The sequence below is a fragment of the Coregonus lavaretus genome, assembly GCF_964263955.1.
Source record: "Coregonus lavaretus genome assembly, chromosome: 3".
NCBI lineage: Eukaryota > Metazoa > Chordata > Actinopteri > Salmoniformes > Salmonidae > Coregonus > Coregonus lavaretus.
The window spans coordinates 17,988,811-18,010,647 of NC_139990.1; the positions used below are offsets into that span (position 1 = coordinate 17,988,811).

The 21,837-nt window shown below is 45.2% G+C and overlaps 1 protein-coding gene across 3 annotated transcripts; it reads left to right on the forward strand.

Moving 5' to 3' along the window:
• Positions 1-1,409: 1,409 nt before the first annotated feature.
• Positions 1,410-21,782, forward strand: LOC311126780 (cleavage and polyadenylation specificity factor subunit 1-like). 3 transcript variants are annotated; one of them, XM_084158563.1, is made up of 35 exons: positions 1,410-1,478; positions 2,034-2,195; positions 2,351-2,378; positions 2,673-2,806; positions 2,999-3,079; positions 3,179-3,327; positions 3,613-3,759; positions 3,974-4,113; positions 4,234-4,344; positions 5,345-5,438; positions 5,657-5,744; positions 6,742-6,894; positions 12,507-12,558; positions 12,713-12,807; positions 12,918-12,992; positions 13,181-13,261; positions 13,762-13,995; positions 14,210-14,351; positions 14,519-14,697; positions 14,911-15,053; positions 15,254-15,449; positions 15,754-15,960; positions 16,090-16,179; positions 16,318-16,473; positions 16,642-17,002; positions 17,127-17,211; positions 17,370-17,511; positions 17,740-17,892; positions 18,178-18,354; positions 20,087-20,153; positions 20,270-20,317; positions 20,480-20,635; positions 20,845-20,974; positions 21,156-21,294; positions 21,488-21,782. In XM_084158563.1, exons 2-35 carry the CDS (start codon positions 2,052-2,054, stop codon positions 21,533-21,535), a joined length of 4,425 nt encoding a protein of 1,474 aa, XP_084014689.1. In that variant the 5' UTR covers positions 1,410-1,478; positions 2,034-2,051; the 3' UTR covers positions 21,536-21,782. The 3 variants fall into 3 exon arrangements, with proteins under 3 accessions (XP_084014689.1, XP_084014688.1, XP_084014687.1); XM_084158562.1 differs by lacking the exon at positions 1,410-1,478 and adding an exon at positions 1,509-1,577; XM_084158561.1 differs by lacking the exon at positions 1,410-1,478 and having other exon boundaries at positions 1,942-2,195.
• The last annotated feature ends 55 nt before the right edge of the window (positions 21,783-21,837 follow it).

Sequence of the window (21,837 nt, forward strand, 5' to 3'; positions counted from 1 at the left end):
GCTTCACTGGTTTCCTCCAGACATTATGCAGGCATTCAGGCCAAAGAGTTCAATCTTGGTTTCATCAGACCAGAGAGTGCTGCAGAGATGGTTGTCCTTCTGGAAGGTTCTCCCATCTCCACAGAGGAACTCTGGAGCTCTGTCAGAGTGACCATTGGGTTCTTGGTCACCTCCCTGACCAAGGCCCTTGTCCCCCGATTGTCAGTTTGGCCGGGCGGCCAGCTCTAGGAAGAGTCTTGGTGGTTCCAAACTTCTTCCATTTAAGAATGATGGAGGGCACTGTGTTACATTTACATTTACATTTTCGTCATTTAGCAGACGCTCTTATCCAGAGCGACTTACAAATTGGTGTTGGTGTTCTTGGGGACCTTCAATGCTGCAGAAATGTTTTGGTACCCTTCCCCAGATCTGTGCCTTGACACAATCCTGTCTCGGAGCTCTATGGACAATTCCTTCGTCACCTGTGGGACCTTTTTAATAAGACAGGTGTGTGCCTTTCCAAATCATGTCCAATCAATTGAATTTACCACTGGTGGACTCAATCAAGTTGAAGAAACATCAAGGATGATCAATAGAAACAGGATGCACTCGACTTCGTCTCGGGCCTAACAACACCCGTGCCAATATATCCTCCAAACACCGGCTTCTCGTGCATGATCAAATCAAAATTTATTTGCCACATGCGCCGAATACAACACTGTACAACATTACAGTGAAACGCTTATTTACAAGCCCAAAACCAACAATGCAGTTTAAGAAAAAAAATTACCAGTAGGGAGGTCACTTAATTAATCATGCATCTTAATAACTTGTGTGTTTAAGCCGCTACTGTTTATTTATGAGACGACAATATAGCCTTCTTCTACAGTATAATGATTACAAATACTAATTATTATCCATACCAAAGCGTGCACTTCAATTCAATCATATGAATTAGACGAATGTAATGGATTCGAACCATATTATTTCCAGTATAGTTATGTTTATAATCAGTGAAACATAACGCACCTCCAATGGTATGACATGGAATTTTACCTGTGAAATGTATGCATTTAACTGGTAATGTGTCTCGTAAAGCCAAACAATTACTTTACTTATCATGATTTTTACATTTACTTTTTGTAACAACTTTTCCTTTTGTAAAAAGGTGGCAGTAATTGAAGATTTGTTAAATTAAACGTGTCCTGTCTTATTTTTATGTACACAACTGCAATGCACACATCATGGTGCGATTTCAATCTGAACACACATTTTTCTATAAAGGTAGGAACTATTGTTGTGTGGTCGCTTTTTCTTGCCGAATTCAGTTTTAGCTGCTCACGTGGGGCGAACGGCGGTATGGGAAATGATTGAATGAAAAGAATAACTTCAGACAGTTATTTATAATTTTAGCAATTGGAGCGTATGAATTATGCTGTAATAAAAGTGAGAGAAAGGCAAGACCCAAACTGGAAACTATCGTAGCTTGTTCATAATAGGTAGGTTTATGTGATAAAATACTGGAACACCTAGAAGCTAAGCTAGCTAACGTTGTTAGCAAGCTGTCCAGCTAACCGACGGGAGTGGAGCATTGGCAAGTGAGACAAACTGCTATGCTAACTAGCTAGCTAAGCTACGTTATTTTAAAATATGTAGCTATCTAGATACGTAACTCATTGGAAATATACTGTAGCTAGTATTCTCCCAAATAAAGTAACAGCAAGTAGCAGACTTGCTTTGTCCCAAAACGATACATTGTTTGGCTCGTTGCGGGACGAAGCAAGTAGACACGCGAGCCAACTAAAATCATAATTGACCCGTAAACCACTGTACTACTAGCTTGCTAACAATCATCCCTGCCTGGGTTGTATTCAAGCCTGACACCAATATGTTGATCCACGGTGTATAAAGTATCAACGTAGTTATTTATTCTAACTAGCTAAGTAGTAACGTTACTGGTGCAATATCCATAGACGTGTCTTCTAATATAATGCTTGTCCAGATTAATATCGAACGTTAGCTAATAACAGTGTGATCTCTGCTGTAACGTTAAGGTGCTGGTGGCTTGCAGGATGTATGCCGTGTACCGCCAAGCTCACTCCCCCACCGCCATCGAGTTCTCTGTCTACTGTAACTTCATCTCCAACGAGGAGAAGAACCTGGTCGTCGCTGGAACATCTCAGCTTTACGTCTACAGGATCATTCACGATGTGGAGGTAAAGTAACTCTTAGCTATGTTCATCTTTCATTCCTCGATCACTGATAAAAAGTACAATGAGAGCAATTTAAATAAAGATTGTAGCTACCTGTCGTGGGCAACTTTTCTTCTTGAAATCCAGCTTACATTCACATCTTTCTCTTCATATTTCAGAATGCTTCAAAGACAGACAAATCAACAGGTATGTCCAAAACTGCCTTGCACTCTAGCAACATTCTGATGAGAAGAGCTATTCTGGTGGAAATCCGAGACCTAGGGGCCGGGCAACAGCACTATGCTAAGTTCCACTATACTGGAACATTGGTAACATTGTGGGAGCCAACATGTCTGTCTTGAAAGACTAGTGAACCACTGACTGTATGCTATTATTATGTTGTCAGCCTTCCTTAGACATGCACGTGTCAACATTACAGACCATCTCTGACACCTGATTTCTTATTTGACACTTCCTTGATCTCTTCCTTGTCCTCTGCAGGTGTCAAGAGTCGTAAGGAGAAGCTGGAGCAGGTGGCCTGTTTCTCCCTGTTCGGTAACGTCATGTCCATGGCCTCTGTTCAGCTAGTAGGAGCCAACAGAGACGCTCTCCTGCTCAGCTTCAAAGATGCTAAGGTACCTGAGACATCTTGATTGATTGTTATACTAATCCTAAACTCACAGCTTTCATATTCCAGGTTACTTTGGCCTACTTTATTCTTTCAATATCCATTTATCATGTGTCAGTAGCAGTACGTAGTAGGTGCAAGCAGTCTACCCTATAAAATGTCTGACTGCTGTTTACAATGTCCTGGTTGTTTACTCCAGCTGTCAGTGGTGGAGTATGATCCAGGAACACATGATCTGAAGACTCTCTCGCTTCACTTCTTTGAGGAGCCAGAGCTGAGGGTAAGAGGAAATTAACTGTGCTTGAAAAACATTCAAAGACATACACTGCAAATCACTACCAAAATGAGCATATATGAAAAATTATTGTTGTATCTTCAGGATGGGTTTGTCCAGAACCTGCACATCCCCATGGTCCGTGTGGACCCAGAGAACCGCTGTGCTGTGATGCTGGTGTATGGAACTCAGCTGGTGGTGCTGCCATTCAGAAAAGACACACTTACTGATGAACAGGAGGGAGTAGTGGAAGGGTATGTAGATATATTGAATTTCATTGTTTGATTCATTTATCTAGGATAGTCCACTGAGTAACATCTGCTACAGTTTTTTTCCCAGGGAGTCCTACAATCCATAGCATCTTGTAGTGATATTTAGGATACCTATAGCAATGCACTTAGGTTATTATCAAATAAAATCAACTTTTATTATCAAATAAACTAAACATTTGAGTTGTAATAACAGTTTTTTGATGTTTTGGATTTGATAATTTCTTATCAGCCATCTTGCCTCGTGTTTTTCTTTTACCACCCATGCAGGCCAAAGTCCAGCTTTCTTCCCAGCTATATCATAGATGTCCGTGAGCTGGATGAGAAGCTTCTGAACATCGTAGATATGAAGTTCCTCCACGGTTACTATGAGCCCACATTGCTCATCCTGTATGAGCCCAACCAGACGTGGCCTGGGTCAGTACACCACAACAGCACCTGTCCTCTCTGTTCCTCCTGTCTGTCTAAGGAGACCTCCCACCCCGAAACAAAGGTCTGCTGCCGAGTTAACATGAAGAAGGCTATTGAACTTAGCCGCTTGTTGGAACTTAGCCATGTCTTGTTCAGACCTGTTTATGACTGGTAATATTGTGGTGTGTAACTCTAGTCTGACCATGTCCTCCTCCTCCAGGCGTGTAGCAGTGAGACAGGACACCTGCAGTATTGTAGCCATCTCTCTCAACATCATGCAGAAGGTTCATCCTGTCATCTGGTCCCTCAGCAACCTGCCTTTTGACTGCACACAGGTCATGGCTGTGCCCAAGCCCATTGGTAATCCCTCACTTACTGGGTTCATACTGTATGTTCAGCGTTACAGATGGAGACTTGTATGATCAGTTTATAGATCATATCATGACTCAAAATATGAATTTATTCCTGTTGTGTTTCTAGGTGGTGTGGTGGTGTTTGCTGTCAACTCCCTGTTATACCTCAACCAGAGTGTTCCTCCATATGGCGTGTCACTCAACACACAGACCACTGGGACCACCGCCTTCCCCCTGCGTAAGTACTGACTGAGGACTATAGTACACATTGTTCTCAAGCTCACTCCATATAGAAAGCAAAGCAGCCTAGTTAATATTCCTAAGAAATGTATACCATGCCTAGGAAAGTAATTTGGTCAAATCAAATATTATTTGTCACATGCGCTGAATACAACAGGTGTAGACCTTACTGTTAAATGCTTACTTACAAGCCCTTAACCAACAATGCAATTTTAAGAAAATAAGAGTTAAGAAAAGATTGACTAAATAAACTAAAGTAAAAAAGTAACACAGTAAAATAACAATAACGAGGCTATATACAGGGGGTACCGAGTCAATTTGCGGAGGTACAGGTTAGTCGAGGTAATTGGGGTAATATGTACATGTAGGTAGAGGTAAAGTGACTATTCATAGATAATAAACAGCGAGTAGCAGCAGTGTAAAAACAAAAGGGGGGGGTCAAATGTAAATAGTCCGGGTGGCCATTTGATTAATTGTTCAGCAGTCTTGTGGCTTGGGGGTAAAGGCTGTTAAGGAGGCTTTTGGACCTTTTGGAGCAGTTGCCATACCAGGCGGTGATGCAACCGGTCAGGATGCTGTTGATGGTGCAGCTGTAGAACTTTTTGAGGATCTGGGGAACCATGCCAAATCTTTTCATTCTCCTGAGGGGGAATATGCGTTGTCTTGCCCTCTTCACGACTGTCTTTGTGTGTTTGGACCATGATAGTTTGTTGGTGATGTGGACACCAAGGAACTTGAAGCTCTCGACACGCTCCACTACAGCCCCGTCGATGTGAATGGGGGCGTGTTCGGCCCTCCTTTTTCTGCCAGGTCTCCGACCTCCCTATAGGCGGTCTCATCGTTGTCGGTGATCAGGCCTACCACTGTTGTGTCGTCAGCAAACTTAATGATGGTGTCGTGCTTAAGCTGCAATATACCTGCAGGTATAAAGCTTTATAACGTGTTGTAAGCATGTATGAGCCTTTGTCTTCTAATAAGGCTGTGTGTTGGTGTTTCAGGTATACAGGAGGAGGTGAAGATCACACTAGATTGTTCCCAGTCCACCTTCATCGGCTCTGATAAGATGGTCATCTCTCTGAAAGGAGGAGAGATGTGAGTAAAGAACAGAACAGTTGCGATGGGATTTATTAGCTATATTTATTTTCCAATAATGCTTTATTAGACCTTGTTAAAGCTATGTTCTGTGCCCTCAAATCAGTGTGGTATAGTAAAAATAACTGCATTGTGTAGCTACAGCTAGAACGGCATTGTATTTAGTCATGACCTTGTAAGAGTCATGCCTTGACTATGTGCCTGTCTCCTCTCTGCAGCTATGTGTTGACCCTGATCACTGATGGCATGAGAAGTGTCCGGGCCTTCCACTTTGACAAGGCTGCTGCCAGCGTCCTCACCACCTGTGTAAGTAGCAAACAGTAGCTGTGTGTGTGTGTGGCAGCATGAGTTTACTGTGAGGACAGTGTGCTGACACAGGCCTCTGGCCCTCCAGGGGAAAGTCTTATGGACAGATGCCGTTCCAGACGCATTACACACACACACACACACACACACAGAATATGTGCTGACAGCAACCCTTACTTGACAGTTTAATGCATTATGCGCAAACTTATGTACAGCGGGAGGGGAGAGAAAGCGGGAAGAGAGCGCATTATTGAGAGAGTTTTTGGCATAGAAGGACTGGTATACACACACAGACACACACACTTAGTGTTGAAGAGAGCAGTGCAGTGATATTCTCAGTCTGCTGCCAGCCGTTGGCAAAGAGAGAACTGGTCATGGAGGAGCTGTGGAAACATAGAGGTTCCCCACCTATAACCCCTGTCTCTGCTCCTCCTCTCACCCCTGTCTCTTCTCCTCCTCTCACCCCCGTCTCTTCTCCTCCTCTCACCCCCGTCTCTTCTCCTCCTCTTCACCCCCGTCTCGTCTCCTCCTCTTCACCCCCGTCTCGTCTCCTCCTCTTCACCCCCGTCTCTTCTCCTCCTCTTCACCCCCGTCTCTTCTCCTCCTCTTCACCCCCGTCTCTTCTCCTCCTCTTCACCCCCGTCTCTTCTCCTCCTCTTCACCCCCGTCTCTTCTCCTCCTCTTCACCCCCGTCTCTTCTCCTCCTCTTCACCCCCGTCTCTTCTCCTCCTCTTCACCCCCGTCTCTTCTCCTCCTCTTCACCCCCGTCTCTTCTCCTCCTCTTCACCCCCGTCTCTTCTCCTCCTCTTCACCCCCGTCTCTTCACCCCCGTCTCTGCTCCTCCTCTTCACCCCCGTCTCTGCTCCTCCTCTTCACCCCCGTCTCTGCTCCTCCTCTTCACCCCCGTGTCTGCTCCTCCTCTTCACCCCCGTGTCTGCTCCTCCTCTTCACCCCTGTGTCTTCTCCTCCTCTTCACCCCTCTGCCTCGTCCCCCCAGATGATGACCATGGAGCCTGGGTATCTGTTCCTGGGGTCCCGGCTGGGAAACAGCCTTTTGCTGAAATACACAGAGAAGTACCAGGAGAATCCAGAGAAACCAACAGTGGAGGAGGACAAAGAGAAGGAAGAGGAGACCGATGAGGAGAAGCAGGTGAGTTGGTTTGGATTTTAGTTGATATGTAGATATTCTCTTCCGTCTGGTCCCTGTGGCATATTGCTGTGAGTGATTCTGTCAAAAATGTAAAGATTCCATAGATGTATAGATTCTAGTTGAGGCATAAGTGATCAAATTGAGCATCAAAATGTAGCCAATTGTAAAAAAAAATATTTTATTTCACCTTTATTTAACCAGGTAAGCCAGTTGAGAACAAGTTCTCATTTACAACTGCGACCTGGCCAAGATAAAGTGCGATAAAAACAACAACAGAGTTACATATGGGGTAAACAAAACAACATATGGGGTAAAAAATGCAACAGAAAATATATATACAGTGTGTGCGAATGTAGTAAGTTATGGAGGTAAGGCAATAAATAGGCCATAGTGCAAAATAGTTAAAATTTCGTATTAACACTGGAATGATAGATGTGCAAATAGAGATACTGGGGTGCAAATTAACAAAATAAATAACAATATGGGGATGAGGTAGTTGGGTGGGCTAATTAAAGAAAGGCTGTGTACAGGTGCAGTGATCGGTAAGCTGCTCTGACAACTGACGCTTAAAGTTAGTGAGGGAGATAAGTCTCCAGCTTCAGAGATTTTTGCAGTTCGTTCCAGTCATTGGCAGCAGAGAACTGGAAGGAATGGCGGCCAAAGGAGGTGTTGGCTTTGGGGATGACCAGTGAGATATACCTGCTGGAGCGCAGACTACGGGTGGGTGTTGCTATGGTGACCAGTGAGCTAAGATAAGACAGGGATTTTCCTAGCAGTGATTTATAGATGACCTGGAGCCAGTGGGTTTGGCGACGAATATGTAGTGAGGGCCAACCAACGAGAGCGTACAGGTCACAATGGTGGGTAGTATATGGGGCTTTGGTGACAAAACGGATGACACTGTGATAGACTACATCCAATTTGCTGAATAGAGTGTTGGAGGCTATTTTGTAAATGACATCGCCGAAGTCAAGGATCGGTAGGATAGTCAGTTTTACGAGGGCATGTTTGGCAGCATGAGTGAAGGAGGCTTTGTTGCGAAATAGGAAGCCGATTCTAGATCTAACTTTTGATTGGAGATGCTTAATGTGAGTCTGGAAGGAGAGTTTACAGTCTAACCAGACACCTAGGTATTTGTAGTTGTCCACATACTCTAGGTCAGACCCGCCGAGAGTAGTGATTCTAGTCGGGTGGGCGGGTGCAAGCAGCGTTCGGTTGAAGAGCATGCATTTAGTTTTACTAGTGTTTAAGAGTAGTTGGAGGCTACGGAAGGAGTGTTGTATGGCGTTGAAGCTCGTTTGGAGGTTTGTTAACAGTGTCCAATGAAGGGCCAGATGTATACAAAATGGTGTCGTCCGCATAGAGGTGGATCCGAGCGTCACCAGCAGCAAGAGCGACATCATTGATATACAGTGGGGGAAAAAAGTATTTAGTCAGCCACCAATTGTGCAAGTTCTCCCACTTAAAAAGATGAGAGAGGCCTGTAATTTTCATCATAGGTACACGTCAACTATGACAGACAAATTGAGAGAAAAAAATCCAGAAAATCACATTGTAGGACCTGTAACTTCTTCTTTAAGAGGCTCCTCTGTCCTCCACTCGTTACCTGTATTAATGGCACCTGTTTGAACTTATCAGTATAAAAGACACCTGTCCACAACCTCAAACAGTCACACTCCAAACTCCACTATGGCCAAGACCAAAGAGCTGTCAAAGGACACCAGAAACAAAATTGTAGACCTGGACCAGGCTGGGAAGACTGAATCTGCAATAGGTAAGCAGCTTGGTTTGAAGAAATCAACTGTGGGAGCAATTATTAGGAAATGGAAGACATACAAGACCACTGATAATCTCCCTCGATCTGGGGCTCCACGCAAGATCTCACCCCGTGGGGTCAAAATGATCACAAGAACGGTGAGCAAAAATCCCAGAACCACACGGGGGGACCTAGTGAATGACCTGCCGAGAGCTGGGACCAAAGTAACAAAGCCTACCATCAGTAACACACTACGCCGCCAGGGACTCAAATCCTGCAGTGCCAGACGTGTCCCCCTGCTTAAGCCAGTACATGTCCAGGCCCGTCTGAAGTTTGCTAGAGTGCATTTGGATGATCCAGAAGAGGATTGGGAGAATGTCATATGGTCAGATGAAACCAAAATAGAACTTTTTGGTAAAAACTCAACTCGTCGTGTTTGGAGGACAAAGAATGCTGAGTTGCATCCAAAGAACACCATACCTACTGTGAAGCATGGGGGTGGAAACATCATGCTTTGGGGCTGTTTTTCTGCAAAGGGACCAGGACGACTGATCCGTGTAAAGGAAAGAATGAATGGGGCCATGTATCGTGAGATTTTGAGTGAAAACCTCCTTCCATCAGCAAGGGCATTGAAGATGAAATGTGGCTGGGTCTTTCAGCATGACAATGATCCCAAACACACCGCCCGGGCAACGAAGGAGTGGCTTCGTAAGAAGCATTTCAAGGTCCTGGAGTGGCCTAGCCAGTCTCCAGATCTCAACCCCATAGAAAATCTTTCGAGGGAGTTGAAAGTCCGTGTTGCCCAGCGACAGCCCCAAAACATCACTGCTCTAGAGGAGATCTGCATGGAGGAATGGGCCAAAATACCAGCAACAGTGTGTGAAAACCTTGTGAAGACTTACAGAAAACGTTTGAACTGTGTCATTGCCAACAATGGGTATATAACAAAGTATTGAGAAACTTTTGTTATTGACCAAATAGTTATTTTCCACCATAATTTGCAAATAAATTCATAAAAAATCCTACAATGTGATCTTCTGGATTTTTTTTCCTCATTTTGTCTGTCATAGTTGACATGTACCTATGATGAAAATTACAGGCCTCTCATCTTTTTAAGTGGGAGAACTTGCACAATTGGTGGCTGACTAAATACTGTTTTCCCCCACTGTACACAGAGAATAGAGTCGGCCCGAGAATTGAACCCTGTGGCACCCCCATAGACGGCCAGAGGTCCAGACAACAGGCCCTCCGATTTGACACATTGAACTCTATCTGAGAAGTAGTTGGTGAACCAGGCGAGGCAGTCATTAGAGAAACCAAGGCTATTTAGTCTGCCAATAAGAATGCGGTGGTTGACAGAGTCGAAAGCCTTGGCCAGGTCGATGAAGACGGCTGCGCAGTACTGTCTTTTATCGATCGCGTTTATAATATCGTTTAGGACCTTGAGCGTGGCTGAGGTGCACCCATGACCAGCTCGGAAACCGGATTGCATAGCGGAGAAGGTTTGTTAACTTGGCTTTCAAATACTTTCGAAAGGCAGGGCAGGATGGATATAGGTCTATAACAGTTTGGATCTAGAGTGTCACCCCCTTTTGAAGAGGGGGATGACCGCGGCAGCTTTCCAATCTCTGGGGATCTCAGACGTTACGAAAGAGAGGTTGAACAGGCTAGTAATAGGGGTTGCGACAATTTCGGCGGCTAATTTTAGAAAGAAAGGGCCCAGATTGTCTAGCCCAGCTGATTTGTAGGGGTCCAGATTTTTCAGCTCTTTCAGAACATCAGCTGTCTGAATTTGTGTGAAGGAGAAGCGGGGGGGGCATGGGCAAGTTGCAGCGGAGGGTGCAGAGCTGGTGGACGGGGTAGTGGTAGCCAGGTGGAAAGCATGGCCAGCCGTAGCAAAAAGTTTGTTGAAATTCTCGATTATTGTAGATTTATCGGTGGTGACAGTGTTTCCTAGCCTCAGTGCAGTGGGCAGTTGGGAGGAGGTGCTCTTATTTTCCATGGACTTTACAGTGTCCCAAAACTTTTTGGAGTTAGTGCTACAGGATGCACATTTCTGTTTGAAAAAGCTAGTCTTTGCTTTCCTAACTGATTGTGTATATTGGTTCCTGACTTCCCTAAAAAGTTGCATATCGCGGGGGCTGTTCGATGCTAATGCAGTACGCCACAGGATGTTTTTGTGCTGGTCAAGGGCAGTCAAGTCTGAGGAGAACCAGGGGCTATATCTGTTCTTAGTTCTGAATTTTTTTGAATGGGGCATGCTTATTTAAGATTGAGAGGAAAGCACTTTTAAAGAACAACCAGGCATCCTCTACTGCGGAATGAGGTCAATATCCATCCAGGATACCCGGGCCAGGTCAATTAGAAAGGCCTGCTCGCTGAAGTGTTTTAGGGAGCGTTTGACAGTGATGAGGGGTGGTCGTTTGATCGCGGACCCATTACGGACGCAGGCAATAAGGCAGTGATTGCTGAGATCCTGGTTGAAGACAGCGGAGGTGTATTTGGAGGGTAAATTTGTCAGGATGATATCTATGAGGGTGCCCATGTTTACAGATTTAGGGTTGTACCTGGTAGGTTCGTTGATAACTTGTGTGAGATTGAGGGCATCTAGTTTAGATTGTAGGTTGGCCGGGGTGTTAAGCATATCCCAGTTTAGGTCACCAAGCAGTACGAACTCTGAGGATAGATGGGGGGGCAATCAGTTCACATATGGTGTCCAGGGCACAGCTCGGGGCTGAGGGGGGTCTGCAGCAAGTGGCAATAGTGAGAGACTTATTTCTGGAAAGGTGGATTTTTAGAAGTAGAAGCTCAAACTGTTTGGGCACAGACCTGGATAGTATGATAGAGCTCTGCAGGCTATCTCTACAGTAGATTGCAACCCCACCCCCTTTGGCAGTTCTATCGAGACGGAAAATGTTGTAGTTGCATCCTAAGCCAGGATTCAGACACTGCTGGAACATCAGGGTTGGCGGAGTGTGCTAACGCAGTGAATACCTCAAACTTAGGGAGGAGGCTTCGGATGTTAACGTGCAAGAAACCAAGGCTTTTACGATTACAGAAGTAAACAAATGATAACCCCTGGGGAGTAGGAGTGATACTGGGGGCTACAGGGCCTGGTTTAACCTCTACATCACCAGAGGAACAGAGGAGGAGTAGAATAAGGATACGGCTAAAGGCTTTAAGTACTGGTCTTCTAGTGCATTGGGTACAGAGAAAAAAAGGGGCAGGTTTCCGGGAAACCTAAGAGTTGGGTAACGATGAAAGAGATAGTATCACTGGAGGCATCGATTGAGTCGGTCTCCGCGTGCATGGGGGGTGGGACAAAGGAGCTATCTAAGGCAGGTTTAGCTGGGCTGGGGGATGGATGTTGACGTCGCCAAAAGAGGATGATTCATTTTGTGGTTTAAAAAAAAAGTAGCAGTCGTTGTCCTTGAATAGCTTCTGTGCTCGTGTTCCACCTATAAACCACCTTTTAGCACTTCAACTGCTGTTGTGACTATACTTTGACTATCAGATGTGGAAATATGACACTTAATATGTGATGTTTTATTGTCACATACACCGGATAGGTGCAGTGAAATGTGTTGTTTTCCAGGGTCAGCCATAGAAGTACGGCCCCCCTGGACCAAATTAGGGTTAAGTGCCTTGCTCAAGGGCACATCGGCAGATTTTTCACCTTGTCGGCTCGGGTATTCAAACCAGCATCCTTTCGGTTGCTGGCCCAACGCTCTTACCGCTAGTCTACCAGCCACCCATTGTCCATTTTGTAAATAAAAATGCTAAATGAATTGCTGATACACATTCCTATGTATGTATTCTGATATAAATTGCATAATGAACTTGATAATAATTCCAGGAGGAACCTCCGAGTAAAAAGAAGAGGGGTGATTCCTCTACCAACTTGACAGGTATTTGGACAGTTGGTGTATTACAATGTCTTGGTTGTGTGTTGCATATTACCCTTCTTTACATATGTATGGAACTAACTGAGGTGATAAGGTCACCTATAATAATGTTTTTATATTTATAAATTACGTGTTTCCTCCCATGTCCTCTGTCCAGCTGGTAAGAACCAACTGCCTGATGAGGTAGATGAAATTGAGGTGTACGGGAGCGAGGCGGCGTCTGGCACTCAGTTGGCCACCTACTCCTTTGAGGTAGGACCCCTTGTTACCCCCAGCTGAAGCTTTATCATTTCATTATTCATATTCCTCTAGTCTTGGTTATTGCAGACTTTACAATATGGTTTTGGTATGTTTGGCTCCAGGTGTGTGACAGCATATTGAACATCGGACCTTGTGCTGGTGCATCCATGGGGGAGCCAGCCTTCCTCTCTGAAGAGGTACTAAAACACTTTAACTTTCATTCCAGATCGCCAGTCTTTCCGGTCATGATGTCCATCATGGCTGTGTTGTATTTCTGAAAGCACTGATCAATATCTAATACCTCTAGCAAGGTATTTTCTCAAGCACTTGCTATGCAAACAGTAAGACCCACTAAGCCCTGTGTCTGGTGTTTCTGTGTCCACAGTTCCAGACCAACCCAGAGCCTGACCTGGAGATAGTGGTGTGTTCTGGCTTTGGGAAGAACGGGGGTCTGTCTGTGCTTCAGGTAAATACTCGACTTTTTGTATTTCTGTGCAAGTGCATGCGTGTGGCTGCACTGTTCTAAGACCTGTGGTGGCGAGGCCTATCTACCTCAGGTTCAGTGACGGTGCTACAGAGAACAACCACTCTGGGTTTACCAGGGCTGCTGCCTCAGAGATCAATGGAGCAGCTTATAAACCACCCAGACACACTTATACATGCATTCAAGTAAAGAGCATTGTGAAGAGTTATAGATTACTGCACTGATAGTTCATGGCAACGTGGCGCATTAGCATGGCGTAGCTGCCGGAAAACAATGGGAAGAGCTAATATTTTCAGAGTCAGCTTTGAGAGTGGATGATTCAGTTATTCCTTCTGGCCATTGTTCTGTAGTTATTGATGACTGTTTTGTCTGGCCCATTCCCATCCCAGAGGAGCATCCGTCCCCAGGTGGTCACTTACTCCTAGGGGTCATAGTTCTGTTATTGATCATTGATGATCGTTTTTTGTCCTGGCCCCTCCCAGAGAAGCATCCGCCCCCAGGTGGTCACCACCTTTGAGCTGCCAGGTTGCCATGACTTGTGGACTGTCATCTCCAATGAGGTCAAGGAGAAAGACAAGGAGAAAGACAAGCCTCCTGCAGCTGAGGGAGAGGGTGAGACCCCTGAGGAAGAGGAGGAGAAGACGGAGCCTGTGCCAGTGGAGGACGACAGGAAAAAACATGGCTTCCTGATTCTCAGCAGAGAGGACTCCACCATGGTACACCCACACCTCCCACCGCATCTCTACACAGTACAGTACACACGCTGCACCCCGAGACACACTCTGCTCTACACAGCAGTCTGAAAGGGAGCTTGTTCCTCTCTTACAGTGCTCCAGCATGTTTAGATTGAGCCTGTAATGTTGATTGAGTTAAGGGTAATGATGGAGGTTTATTGACGTTAACTGGAACCCCTCCTGTGTGGTTCTCTAGATCCTGCAGACGGGTCAGGAGATCATGGAGCTGGACACCAGTGGTTTCGCCACCCAGGGACCCACTGTGTTCGCTGGGAACATCGGAGACAACAAATACATCATCCAGGTCTCCCCCATGGGTATACGGCTACTGGAAGGAGGTAGAGAGATCTGTCCGTCTTTCAATAAAAGAAGAAAATAATCCATGATACTCTGTGTCCCTACCTCTAACTCATCCTCTCTTTAACTGACTGTCAAGCACTTTGTGACAACTGTCAATGTAAAAAGCGCTTTAGAATTGCATTTCATTGATTGACGTTCCTTCCAGTGACCCAGCTGCACTTCATCCCGGTGGACCTGGGTTCTCCCATAGTGCAGTGCTCCGTAGCGGACCCCTATGTGGTGATCATGACGGCCGACGGAGTGGTCACCATGTTCGTCCTGAAGACCGACTCCTACATGGGCAAGACCCACCGCTTGGCCCTGCAGAAACCCCATATAGCTTCTGTGAGTCACGGTACAACACTACGTAACACAACACATTACACTACAGCCTGGCCCTGCAGAAACCACATATAGCTGCTGTGAGTCACGGTCATATCCTACACTGTACAACTAAGTCAGGCAGTATTACAACACAACCTGATGGATGAATTAGTGAAAAAATATGATTCTCAGACCGGTGACAGACAATCTCTCTCTCTCTCCCCGCCCGTACAGCAACCCTGTGTGATCACGCTGTGTGCGTTCCGTGATGTCAGCGGGATGTTCACCACAGAGAACAAGCAGACCTGTCACACCGAGGATCAAGACACCATGTTCAAGAGCCAATCAGAGACCGAGACCATTATACAGGACCTCAGGTAAGAGCCAATCATATAGGACCTCAGGTAGGATGTTTTTGAATAAAGTATATCGTTTTGAACTGAAGAATGAGAGCTATACCAACTTTCCCTATGGACACTTTTTTTGGGGGGTGGCTGCATCTCGTCTCTTAGTCAGTGGAAGCACTGTCTCACCTCAGAGTTTAGCAGTAAACCTCTCTCCCATGTCTCCTCTTTAGTAACACAGTGGATGATGAGGAGGAGATGTTGTATGGAGACTGTAACCCAGCAGGCATCACCCCCACCAAAGACGAGTCCCACCCCGGGTACCGCCTGTCCTCCTCTGGGGCCCTGGGTGGGGGGTCCGAGGGGACGTCGGGACGAGCTGAACCCACACACTGGTGCATGATGGTCCGCGAGAACGGCGTCATGGAGGTCAGGATCAATGTCGCTAGTTTATCAGCATAATATTAACAATAGCTGTATCAATACACATTGTATTGTAATCATTTAGTTTACATACTTTACACAGCTGTTAAAATTCTAATACTGTTTAATGCCAACATTTATACTATACTATACTAGTTATTTAGAGGTTGGATAAAAGCCTGGGAACTTTAGTCTTATGCTCAGAAATCCACAGGAACTGTGGCCGTAGCAATGAGTGACACCACAACCGACAGGTGAACTTTTTCTACAGGATAGAGCTATAGTAAAACAACTTCTTCCTGTTCTCTAGATCTACCAGCTACCTGACTGGAGACTGGTGTTCCTGGTCAAGAACTTCCCTGTTGGCCAGAGAGTGTTGGTTGACAGCTCCGCCGGCCAATCAGCAGCCCAGGGGGAGGGGAAAAAGGAGGAAGTGACACGACAGGGAGAGATCCCATTGGTCAAAGAGGTGGTCCTGGTGTCGCTCGGCAACAACCACTGCAGACCCTACCTGCTGGTGAGTTTTCAGTACGGGTATTAAAGTAGAATGACTGAACACCAGAATATGTAGCAGTAGTACTTCATTGATTCCAATTTGGGAAATTGCTTTAGACATATGAGGCTGTATGTTCCGTTTCTTTCCCAGGTCCATGTTGAACAGGAGCTTCTGATCTATGAAGCGTTCCCATACGACCAGCAGCAGGCTCAGAGCAACCTGAAGGTCCGCTTCAAGAAGGTAAGAAGAGCAAGGTCATTGGACAAGAAAAGTCAACAACTTTTAGGACTGCTTAATCTGTGTCTGGGAAACCAGTCCCAAAATGTCCATTCAACACTGATTATTATGTCTACCAACTGTTCTCCTGTCTCGTCTCAGATGCCCCACAACATCAACTTCCGGGAGAAGAAGTCGAAGGTGAAGAAAGATAAGAAGGCTGAGGGTCAGGCTGGTCTCAGCGAGGAGGGGCCAACAGTGGTCAAAGGTCGCGTGGCCAGGTTCAGATACTTTGAGGATATCTCTGGCTACTCTGGGGTAAGAGGTTCTCTACTTACAAGACTATATATACATCATGGGTAACGAGGGGTACACTTTTGGATACTCAGGTTCCCTGCAAGATGCATCTTGAAGGAGAGGTACTGCTGTGTACACAGACTTTATATATCTATACTGTAGTTCTGTGTTTTCTTGTTTGTATGTCAGGTGTTCATCTGTGGCCCCTCCCCTCACTGGATGCTGGTGACATCACGGGGGGCAATGAGGCTCCACCCTATGACGATCGACGGACCAATCGAGTCATTCTCCCCCTTCCACAACATCAACTGCCCCAAAGGCTTCCTCTACTTCAACAAGCAGGGCGAGCTGAGGATCAGTGTTCTACCCACGTACCTGTCGTATGACGCCCCCTGGCCAGTCAGGAAGATTCCTCTGAGATGCACCGTTCACTATGTGTCCTACCATGTAGAGTCCAAGGTGTATGCAGTGTGCACCAGCGTGAAGGACCCCTGCACTCGCATCCCCAGAATGACCGGAGAGGAGAAGGAGTTTGAGACCATAGACAGAGGTGGGACTAGTATATGCATTAGTCTGTCTCCATGACGTGCATTTCACTTTCTCATTGGTTTATATCTTTGTTTCTTCATTCATTCTTCCACCATTAAAATTCCTTGGCGTTGTGTTCTCCTCAGACGAGCGCTACATCCCACCTCAGCAGGAGAATTTCTCCATTCAGCTCATATCTCCTGTCAGCTGGGAGGCCATCCCTAACACACGGTAACAACTGTAGCTACTGCAGCTATCTGGAGCATAGCCTCGAACATGAGGCATGTTCATTATAGATCTGATGCATATTTCTAAAGATTGATATAGATATCTATATTTAAGCATCTAGGGCGTAGTAGTGGATGTCTGACCTCCCTGCTATTAAACAGGATTGACCTGGAGGAGTGGGAGCATGTGACCTGTATGAAGACGGTGGCGTTGAGGAGTCAGGAGACCGTGTCTGGGCTGAAGGGATACATAGCTGCCGGTACTTGTCTCATGCAGGGGGAGGAGGTCACCTGTAGGGGCCGGGTGAGTCACCAACACTACTCTGACCACTGACTAGAGCCAGGACTACCTTTGGGCCCAAGGTATGTCCTCTAAGTTATAGTCTAAAGTAGGGTCCAGAGTTTTTCCTAGTCGGGTCAGGTGGTCACGAAACTCAGGACCTATTATGGAGTCCGACAGATAGATTATGCCATTTGAAATCATGATGTTGATTTAGTCTGGACTTATTTCTCTCTCTACTGTTGTGTCCAGATCCTGATCCTGGATGTGATTGAGGTGGTCCCAGAACCCGGTCAGCCCCTGACGAAGAACAAATTCAAGGTTCTGTATGAGAAGGAGCAGAAGGGACCGGTCACAGCTCTGTGTCACTGCAGCGGATACCTGGTCTCTGCCATCGGACAGAAGGTGACAGACCCACCTCTGACTATACACTATAGATGTCCCAATCTATATGTATTTCCCACCCACCTCTCGAAATAATTCTGTTCCGATTTACATTGTTTTCATTGTGTGGCCAACATGTTGCAGTTGAATGTATTTAGGATATTATTGAATTAGCCATTATTATAAGAACTGTTCAGAAAGCCCTTTTAAGGAGCACAAGTACGGTACGTCAACCATCTCTCCTGTAACCCTGAGACAAAGTCCTGGTTGTGCTTACTGCATCTGTCTATTCTGCTCTCTGTCTAGATCTTTCTGTGGAGTCTGAAAGACAACGACCTGACAGGCATGGCCTTCATCGACACCCAGCTTTACATCCACCAGATGTTTAGCATCAAGAACTTTATCCTGGCAGCTGACGTCATGAAGAGCATCTCTCTGCTCAGATACCAGCCTGAGAGTAAGACGCTGTCGCTAATTAGCAGGGTAAGACAGCAAGGCTACAGGACTACTTTAGTAGTAACACTAGGCTAAACAATGGAAGGTGCGCAATCCATTGCTACAAAGCTAGCTGGCTAGTTAGCTATAGCTATTCTGTAAGCTACCTTGACGTACTAGAAAGTAATATAAACAAGTTGAGAAGAAAGTAACTACAAGAAACATGGTTTATTATCATCTGAAGCAATTTGGTTATCCTGTCTTGATTGTGGAAGTAATATTTTGCTATCTCACAACATGAAAGTAGTCCCGTGTAGCTCAGTTGGTAGAGCATGGCGTTTGCAACGCCAGGGTTGTGGGTTCGTTTCCCACGGGGGACCAGTATGAAGAAAAAAAATGTATGCACTCACTAACTGTAAGTCGCTCTTGTATAAGAGTGTCTGCTAAATGACTAAAATGTAATGTAAATGTAAAATGAGATGTCAAACCATCAACTTCAAAGTACTGTGTTCAAGTAACACGGGATTTAGTCTCTTCTGATTGTCATTCTCTGAGGGGTTTTGTTCCATGTTAGTTTGTTGTTTATGGATTTAACTGTACATCCCAGATGAGTGTTTCTGTTCATGAATGAAAGAAAGCACCATCTGTTCTTTCCTGTGTTCCCTTGTGGGATCCCAGGGTTTCTTGTGTGTTGAGCTTATCTTCTAGAGAGCAGTGCTGTGCTGGAGGGGATATTTAAATGATCAGGGTCGTTCATGTTCGTTCCTCATGCCAGTGTTTGAGTGTCTTCTCTTAATGCAGGGTTCTTCAATATTTACCCCGCCCCCCCAAGAAAGAGGCGCAGCCATGGGTGGGTTTGGGAGGGCATAGGCCCACCCACTGGGGAGCCAGGCCCAGCCTATCAGCATGAGTTTTTCCCCCAAAAAGGGCTTTATTAAAGACAGAAATACTCCTCAGCACCCCCCCCCTCCTCAGACGATCCCGCCGGTGAAGAAGCCGGATGTGGAGGTCATGTGCTGGTGTGGTTACATATGGTCTGCGGTTGTGAGGCCGGTTGGACGTACTGCCAAATTCTCTAAAATGACATTGGAGGCAGCTTATGGTAGAGAAATGAACATTCAATTCTCTGGCAACAGCTCTGGTGGACGCTCCCTCAAGTTGAGACATCTGTGCCGTTGTGTGACAAAACTGCACATTTTTGAGTGGCCTTTTATTGTCCCCAGCACAAAGATCATGCTGTTTAATCAGCTTCTTGTTATGCCACACCTGTCAGGTGGATGGATTATCTTGGCAAAGTTGAAATGCTCACTAACAGGGACGTAAAGACATTTATGCACACAATTTGAGAGAAATAAGCTTTTTGTGCGTATGGAACATTTCTGCGATCTTTTATTTCAGCTCATGAAAAATGGGACCAACACTTTACATGTTGCGTTTATATTTTTGTTCAGTGTGTGTGTGTATATATATATATATATATATATATATAATTTTTTTTTATTTTTTCTTGGACGTAAGACTAAAATCACCAGGAAATGAGCTCTAAGCTATTTTATTTATTTTATCCAAATGTATCCCAATGTAATCAAGGTTTGAAATTATTCTGATTTTGTCAAATACTATATCTGTTTGGGATTCTTGCGGTCAATTTGCAGTGTACAACTTATTTATAACTATGTTCCGGACCCCCGACCATCCGCTCAAGGAAAAATCAGCCCGCGGCTGAATGAAATTGGGGAGCCCTGTCTTAATGGTTTTGTTTCGGTGTTTGGTTCCCTAGGATGCCAAGCCTCTGGAGGTTTACAGCGTAGAGTTTATGGTGGATAACAACCAGCTGGGATTCCTGGGTAAGGTTATATAACTTTGGTAGCTAATCAGGAGAACTCTACCAGGCTAACTCTTTGGATAGAGCCTATGTATGCCTAGACCTCGAAGTAAACCTTCTGTTTTCTCTACGTTTTAGTGTCAGACCGAGACCAGAATCTGTCGGTGTACATGTATCTGCCTGAAGGTGAGTTATAACGTAAACGTGGTAATACTTCTCCTACAAGCATGAAGAATATTGAATACTCAGGTTAACCACAAATGTTGTGATACTTATCCCACAAACATCTGAATATCAAATAAGTATTGTGTCATGATCACTGATCTGGTACTTTGTGTCCTGCTGTAGCTAAGGAGAGTTTCGGAGGCATGCGTCTCCTGAGGAGGGCAGACTTCAACGTGGGAGCTCATGTCAACGCCTTCTGGAGGATGCCCTGTCGAGGGGCACTGGACACAGCCACCAAGAAGACCCTGGCCTGGGACAACAAACACATCACATGGTTTGGTACGACACAACTTTGACTTTGTATTGACAGATACAGGGTAGGAGTAGTTGTGAAGAAAGAGTTGTCTGATGAATCTTCTTTCAATATGTCTGATCAAATGCTCCTCTTGGTATGTTGCGCCCAGAATGATCAACATGTTATAGTTAATAGCTACAAATAGGATTTACAGGCGATTTAGCAGTAACTCCTCTTCCCTCTCTCCCCACAGCAACTCTGGATGGAGGCATCGGGCTGCTGCTGCCCATGCAGGAGAAGACCTACCGCAGATTGCTGATGTTGCAAAACGCTCTTACCACCATGCTGCCACACCATGCAGGATTAAACCCCAAGGCATTCAGGTAACTCCCCACACAAGGTCACTGATAACTTTTGTGGTTTGTTATCAGTATTTTTCCCATAAATTTAAAGTTGGCTACACTTAAATACTTTTCAGGCTTTCTGATGCAACAAAGTGGCTTTTTAGAAATGTGACACTTTGGGTAAAGACTAATGCTATGTTTTTGGATCTCGTTCCACCAGGATGTTGCATGCTGACCGGCGGCAGCTCCAGAACGCGGTGCGGAACATTCTGGATGGAGAGCTGCTCAACAAGTACCTGTACCTCAGCACCATGGAGCGCAGTGAGCTGGCCAAGAAGATCGGTACCACCTCTGATATAGTGAGTATTAAGTCCCTTCTTTGGCCTAGTTCTCTCGACAAAACTAGCTACGCAAGCCAAGGCAGATGCATCTTAATAATGTAGCTAAATCCAATCTATAGTCCCCATCTTAATTATGTGGTCTAAATCAACTTGGCGCAAATAACTATTAGTTATGAGATATTTGAATCAAGTATCCCTCTGTCCATTTTAGGTCTTGGATGATCTTCTTGAAGTTGACAGGGTGACTGCTCATTTCTGAGAGCAGCATCCTTGATCAGACCCCCTCAGCATGCGCGAGACCCAGGATCTTCCCCCATTTCTATTTTATATGAAATGAAGAGGCTTTTTGTATCTATTTTCTGTATGGAAATGTGAGTTGTGTTTAATCAATTTTGTTCAGTCATAAGGAGCTTGTAATCATGTTTCTTAAAATATTTTTTCTACAAAATTGATACAATCCAGTGTTCAGAATGTATGTCTTTTTATAAAACGTTAACCATCTTGGTCTTTTAGGCTCAATAATTTTAGATACACACATGTAACTCACAAATCTGTCATGGA

Coding starts and splice junctions, on each gene's coding strand:
- LOC311126780 (XM_084158563.1), top strand. CDS start 2,052: ATGTATGCCGTGTACCGCCAAGCTCACTCCCCCACCGCCATCGAGTTC. Junction 4,114..4,233: donor GGCTGTGCCCAAGCCCATTG/GTAATCCCTCAC, acceptor TTGTGTTTCTAG/GTGGTGTGGTGGTGTTTGCT. Junction 17,893..18,177: donor TCTCTGCCATCGGACAGAAG/GTGACAGACCCA, acceptor CTCTCTGTCTAG/ATCTTTCTGTGGAGTCTGAA.